The 6872-nt window shown below is 39.7% G+C and overlaps 1 protein-coding gene across 1 annotated transcript; it reads left to right on the top strand.

Moving 5' to 3' along the window:
- Positions 1-1791: 1791 nt before the first annotated feature.
- On the top strand, positions 1792-5892 carry LOC122296942. Its single transcript, XM_043106738.1, has 2 exons — positions 1792-4708; positions 4790-5892. The coding sequence occupies exons 1-2, from the start codon at positions 1792-1794 to the stop codon at positions 5890-5892; spliced, it is 4020 nt and encodes a 1339-aa protein (XP_042962672.1).
- Positions 5893-6872: the final 980 nt, after the last annotated feature.

Raw genomic sequence — 6872 nt, 5'->3', positions numbered from 1 at the left:
CTAATATGTACATCAATCTAATGTGATTGATAAAAAAGTAAATTTTATTGAAAATAGTATTAATTTAAATTTTGAATATGAAAAAATTAATATTCGTACGTAAATTAGTACGCGACTTTACTTATACGTAGCAAAATTTTTTCATCTTCTTCGAGCTTTAGCACAAACCTAACACTCAAGTGTTTAAATAAATGAGAATTCCAACTTCATTTTCTTTTCTTTTCTTTTTCTTTCAAGAAATAAAGTCATCATGATGAGTTGTCTAACAGTTAAAAGGTCTTCCATTTTTTCCTCTCTCTGGCTAGAGTAGGGGTTTTTTTCCTCTCGTCTCTCGTACGAGGTTTTCGGTATGGCGGATGCCTTAGATGAACTCTATGCAAGTTTATCGTTAACTGAGAAGGAGAATGAAGCTGTTTCGGTGGAGATTAACCGGCTGGAGGATGTTTTAGAGAGAGGGGCGAGCTGTTTGATTATGAAGCTTCTGATCAAAAAGCATTATAATCACGAGGCGTTTAAGCAAACAATGAGGAAAGTTTGGTGTCTGGTTAAGGGTGTTCGATTTCGGGATCTCAATTCTGAATTTACGTTGGTTGAGTTTGATGATATGAGAGACAAACTCAAGGTTCTGCGTGAGGGTCCGTGGTCTTTCGACAAACATCTGGTTTTGTTGAAGGAATTTGATGGTAGGCTGCAGATTGGCAAGTTAGATCTGGTGCATGCCCCGTTTTGGGTTCGATTACATGATTTACCGTTAATGGCCCGTAATGAGTACATCGGGCGTTTAGTTGGGGGTGCTTTGGGAGAGGTTTTAGAAGTTGATTTAGACAATGGGGAGATGGAGTGGGGAGAATACATGCGAGTCCGGGTTCTCTTAAACATTTCCAAACCGCTTTTACGTCGGAAGCGTATGATTGTGGAGGAGGGGGTGTCCTGTTGGGTACGGTTTTCTTACGAAAGGCTACCGGATTTATGTTTTCACTGTGGTATTCTGGGTCACTCACTAAAGGAGTGTGAGGATGTTGATGCAAACCAAGTCGACTCCCAGCGACTTCCGTATGGTCCTTGGCTACGTGCGGGATTTCTTCCTTCTCGTAGGGGTGGAGGATGTGCGTCTACAATGGCGGCTACGGCTAAAGCAGGGGTGGATACGGGTGTTCCGGTTGAGGATGATCCAAGGACGATTGCTAACGGAAAGGGCAGTGGTTTGCCCGTTACGAAATCAGAGGGGGCGAGAAATCCGGAGTTAATGGGGTCAGTTATTTCTGCAAGTAAAGAATCATCCACTGTCCCGACTGTTACGCCGTCTACGTTGGATAAGGAGGTTACGGCCTTGGATTCTCCTGTAGATGAAGCCGGCTCAACACAGGCTGTGTTTGAAATGGCTGTGTTTCATGCGTCTCAACTTGAAGATGGGCTTATGGACGTTCCGGTTTTGGAGGCCTCTACTATGTTTGTGAGTTTCGGATCCGGCCCATCGGGTAATACAGACCCGAAAGCTTATGATGTGCCTGGCTCTCGTAATAATACTCAAAAGAAAAGGGGGAAGCGGCTCGATGTTAGGGTTTCCCCGAAGGTGCAGTCCCAGGCGAATGAGGACAGTTCGGTGCCGAGTGATGCGGCAGCTCCTGTTCTTCAGTCCGAACGGCTTACAAACCATGGCAAGAAGAGGAAGGGGATCACTATTGTGGAGGTTGATGCTAAACGAGGTAAACCCTCTTCTATTTCTTCTATTTCGGTGGGGATGTATACAGAGAGAACGGCGGTGGCTGATGATCAGCCCCGCCGAGCTCAATGAAACTCTTATCTTGGAATCTCCGTGGGCTTGGGAACCCACGGAGTATTCGTTCTCTTCGTGATTTACTCACGAGTGAAGTTCCCGAAATTTTGTTTCTTCAAGAAACAAAATTATCATCACGCCGGTTGGAGTTTTGTAAGTTGAGATTGGGTTTTCGGTGTTGTTTTGGTGTTGACAGTGTGGGTCGAAGTGGAGGTTTGGCCCTTTTGTGGAAAGATGATATTAATCTGAGGATTATTAATTATTCTAGTCACCATATTCATGCGTCTATTACAAACTGTGATGGGGTGGAGTGGTTGTTGACTGGGGTGTATGGTCATCACGATAGTGGGCAGCGATCTGAAGTTTGGAGGCTTTTGAAATTTTTGGGCCGTGGGGTTGTTTTACCATGGATAGTTTTTGGGGATTTCAATGAAATTTTAGATCATTCTGAGAAACTGGGCGGAAATATAAGAAGTGATATACAGATGAGGGAGTTTCGAGAGGTCTTATCAGATTGTTACTTGAGGGATTTGGGATATGTAGGGTCTCGTTTTACTTGGAGTAATCGTAGGGGTGAGGAGGATTTAGTGAAGGAAAGGTTAGATCGCTTTCTTGCTAATTCTTTGTGGTGTGATATGTTTCCAAATCTTCGAGTAACACATGGAGTTGCAGCCTACTCCGATCACATTCCATTATGGTTGGATACTGAAGGGGCTTTGGTTAGAAGGAGGAGTAGGAGGTTGTTTCGATTTGAGGCTATGTGGGTGGGAGAAACTGAATGTTCCTCGATTATTGAGAGGGTTTGGGGTCGGAGACATGGTCCTATTTCTTTGGATCAGATTATGGGAAGAATTTCAAGTTGTGCTACTGAGTTAGGAAGATGGAATAAGGCTTCATTTGGCCATGTGCAGAAAAATTTAGCTACTGCTAAAAGGAGGCTTCAATGCTTAGAAGAGAATGACTCTGGACAACACTGTCTAGAGGAACATAAACAAGCATGTCTTGAGGTTCAAAAATGGCTCGAAAGGGATGAGTTAATGTGGAAGCAAAGATCTCGGGTAAAGTGGCTTAGAGAAGGGGATTGTAATTCCCGGTATTTCCATTCTAAGGCATCCACTAGACGAAGAAAGAATAGTATTATGCAGTTGCAAGATGAGTCTGGGATTTGGCAAAAAGGGGATCAGATGGATGTCTTAATTACTGAATATTTTCAGACTCTATTCACTGCTGCAGATCGTGTGGATATGGAGGATGTTCTTTCGGGTGTTGAGGCAAGAGTCACTGCTGAGATGAATGAGGATCTGTTAAAACCTTATGTTGCTGAGGAGGTGGAGGTAGCTTTAAAACAGATGCATCCTTCTAAGGCCCCTGGACCGGATGGTATGCCTCCTCTTTTCTTTCAGAAATATTGGGGTATGTTAGGCAACTCCATTACTACTGCTTTACTTTCAGCTTTGAATTCTGGGATGTTTCCTAGTGGCTTAAATCATACTTTTATTACTCTTATCCCTAAAAAAGCTTCCCCTTCTAAGGTAGCAGATTTCCGTCCCATTAGTCTATGTAATGTGCTCTATAAGATCCTTTCTAAAGTCATTGCTAATAGACTCAAGAGTGTTTTGCCGGATATTATCTCTGCTTCTCAAAGCGCGTTTGTTCCTGGTAGACAGATTTCTGACAATGTTCTTATTGCTTATGAGTTGCTGCATTTTCTTCGTAATAAGCGAAAGGGTAGGAAGGGGTTTATGTCTCTCAAACTTGATATGAGTAAAGCGTATGATAGGGTGGATTGGCTGTTTTTAGAGAAAATTATGGGGTCCCTTGGTTTTGATAAGAAACTGATTTCTTTAATTATGCAGTGTGTTAGAACAGTTTCTTTTTCTGTTTTGGTTAATGGGAGTCCTAAAGGCCCTATTATTCCTTCTCGGGGCCTTAGGCAAGGAGATCCGTTATCACCATACTTATTTCTTTTGTGTACGGAAGGTCTTATTTCGTTGCTCAAAAGAAATGCTAGTAGGGAAGGGGTGGATGGAATAAGGATTTGTAGAGGTGCTCCTAGAATAAATCACCTATTATTTGCGGATGATAGTGTCATATTTTGTAAAGCTGATGTGATTACAAATGTGAAGATCCAATCTTTGTTGAATAAGTATGAGAGAGCTTCGGGCCAATGTATTAATAAGGAAAAAACTTCTATGGTCTTTAGCAAAAATGTGAATGATGACCTGAAAAGAGATATTATGCAGTTGTGGGGTGGTAGCTATACACAGCAGTATGAGAAGTATTTAGGGCCGCCTCCTATGGTTGGGAGGTCAAAAAAACAAGCCTTTTCTGATATAAAGAAGAGAGTGTGGCAGAAGTTACAGGTATGGAAGGGGAATTTGTTATCTCAAGGGGGTAGGGAGGTGCTTATAAAAGCTGTAGCTATGTCTATTCCTACTTATGCCATGAGTTGTTTTTTGTTTCCCAAAACTTTATGTCATGAGTTAGAGATGATGATGGCAAGATTTTGGTGGGGGGATCACTCTCGGGAAAATAAAATTCATTGGTGTAGATGGGAGAAGCTGTGCGTTTCAAAATTCCGAGGTGGGATGGGTTTTAGAGATTTGCACCTATTTAATTTAGCCCTTTTGGCTAAGCAAGGGTGGAGGCTGTTAAGAAATGTGGATTCTCTCTTTTACAAAGTTTATAAAGCCAAGTATTTTCCGAATTCTTGTTTATTTGAAGCCAAGGTTGGTGCTAATTCATCTTATGTGTGGAAAGGAATTTGGGAAGCTCTTGATTGTTTGAGAAAAGGTTGTAGGTGGCGTGTGGGGAATGGGCAAACTGTGCGTATTTTCAAGGATCCATGGGTACCGGAGTGTCCAAGTGTTTCAGCTTTGGTGGAGTCTGATGAAAACTTAAAAGTTAATTCTCTGATAGATGGCAGCACAGGTTGGTGGAATGTTCATATGGTGAGAGCTCTATTCAATCCAAATTTAGTTCAACAGATTTTAAAATTACAAGTTTCTATAGATGCTGAAGACTCCTTGTATTGGAGCCATGAAAAGAATGGAAATTTTTCTGTTAAGAGTGCCTACCGATATCTCCAATATAATCAACAGCTTGCAAATGGGCAGTCTTCTACTGGTAGTTCTGAGGCTGTGTTTTGGAAGTCATTATGGCATCTGAAACTTCCTAAAAAGATGAAGGTGTTTGCATGGAGGGCATGTCAGGAGAAGCTTCCAACTTTTCTGAATCTGAAGAAGAAACATGTATTGGAGGATGCAACTTGTGGGCTGTGTAATCAAGGTATGGAAGATACTGCTCATGCTTTGTTTTTTTGCTCGGAAGTAAGGAGTGTGTGGGGGGTTTTTTGTTCTCAAATGGATAACATACAAACTGCTCTTTCTTTCTGGGATCTGGCAAATTTAGCTCGTGTAAGAGGGTCTGATTCTCTGCTGGCCAGATTTATAGCTATAACATGGGGGCTTTGGTATAGAAGAAATAAAAGGATTTATGAGGATATTTCTATACATATTCATGTGTCTGTTAATAATGCTCTTTCTTTACAACAAGAATATGCACAGGTGCAGTTGTTTGATGGTTCCAATCAGAAGATTACTAAGGTAGTACGATGGCATCCTCCTCCAAATGATTTTCTGAAACTGAACATTGATGGGGCCACCTTTCCTGAACATTCTGTTGCTGGGATTGGGGTGGTGTTGCGGGATCAGTATGGTGAGGTTATTGTGGCTTGCTCTAAGGTAGAGAAAGAGGTATCTTCTGCTGAGTTTATTGAGGCAGTTGCACTTCTAAGAGGGTTACAGTTGTGTGCTCAATGGGGTGTCCCAAAAATTATGCTTGAAACTGATTGTTTGGTTTTGGTTAATGCTTTGAATGAAAATTCTGTATGTTTAACAGATATTGCTTTTATTCTTCAAGACATACGAAGGCTTATGGTGGGATTCCAAGAAGTTCAAGTGGTGCATGTAAACCGTTTAGGCAATTTGGTGGCTCATCGTTTGGCAAGACATGCTTGGTTGATTGATGATATTTGTATATGGTGGGATTATTGTCCTTCTTTTGTTAGTCAAGCTTTATGGCTTGATAAACTTGCTATTTGTAAGGATAATTGATTTCAATGAAAGGGTTGTTTGATTATCAAAAAAAAAAAAAAAAAAAACAGTTAAAAGGTCTTCCAATTAGTTAGTGAATAAATCTCATTCATTAAGTTCCATTTTTTCCAAAAGGACAAATAAAGTAGAAATTTTAATTAAGACCTATATTTAATTGCTGGCAAAGTTGATGGTCATAGGTTTTCATCTTGCTCGATCGTGCTACAGCTTATCTGTTTGCGTCAAAGCTCTTACATGCTTTCTGTACATGACTGGCCGGGATCCTTTAATTCTCACTTAGCTGAACGGTAGCCAAAGCATACGCTTTCTGTAAAGAATTAGCTGTCACGCACCATCATTGTGCCTGGACTTCAATTCGCTCTAAATCAATGAAGGAAGTTGCCCGCATATTCTTTCACCAAAATCTGTCTTTGTTTAATGAAAATGCTTTACCTCCCGATAAAGCATCCCGATGGTGTGTCCCAACAAAAATCTTTTATGTTTTTTATTTTTTTATTTAATAATTAAAATATATATATATTTTTTATAATGTTGTGAATTTTTTCTTTTTTTAAAAAATATTAAAAATAATTAAAAAAAAAGTGAAACAAAAAGAAAAAAATTGCTGTGATTGGGAGTTTCTCTCGAAAGAATCTCTCGGTAACGGTAGAATGACTCTTCTTTAATTTCTATTTAGAGCACTCCTAATAGTTTATGTATCCTATTTTTTAAAATATATCATCAAAATTCTTTTTTTTTTTTGTTTTACATACTGATTTTTACAATATGTCATCCATCAACTTATCTATTTTTTCTCTATATCATTTAAATGTTATATTATTTAATAGTTTGTTGGAGAAAATATACAAGGTGAGAGAAACTATTGTGGGAGACAAATGAGAGAAATAATAAAAAAATGTTTAGAGGAATGAATAGTAATCTTTACATGTAGAGGATTTATTGTAGCTAAAAGTAAAATAGAAATAGAATAGATAATCTAT

The sequence above is a fragment of the Carya illinoinensis genome, chromosome 15 (genome assembly GCF_018687715.1).
Source record: "Carya illinoinensis cultivar Pawnee chromosome 15, C.illinoinensisPawnee_v1, whole genome shotgun sequence".
NCBI lineage: Eukaryota > Viridiplantae > Streptophyta > Magnoliopsida > Fagales > Juglandaceae > Carya > Carya illinoinensis.
This window is presented reverse-complemented; position numbering and strand designations above follow the sequence as displayed.

What these genes read in the sequence shown, in the direction of transcription:
- LOC122296942 (XM_043106738.1), top strand. Translation starts at nt 1,792, where the DNA reads ATGAAACTCTTATCTTGGAATCTCCGTGGGCTTGGGAACCCACGGAGT. An exon ending in TCTGATAGATGGCAGCACAG is followed by an intron (nt 4,709 to 4,789) that starts GTTGGTGGAATG and finishes AAGTTTCTATAG; the next exon opens with ATGCTGAAGACTCCTTGTAT.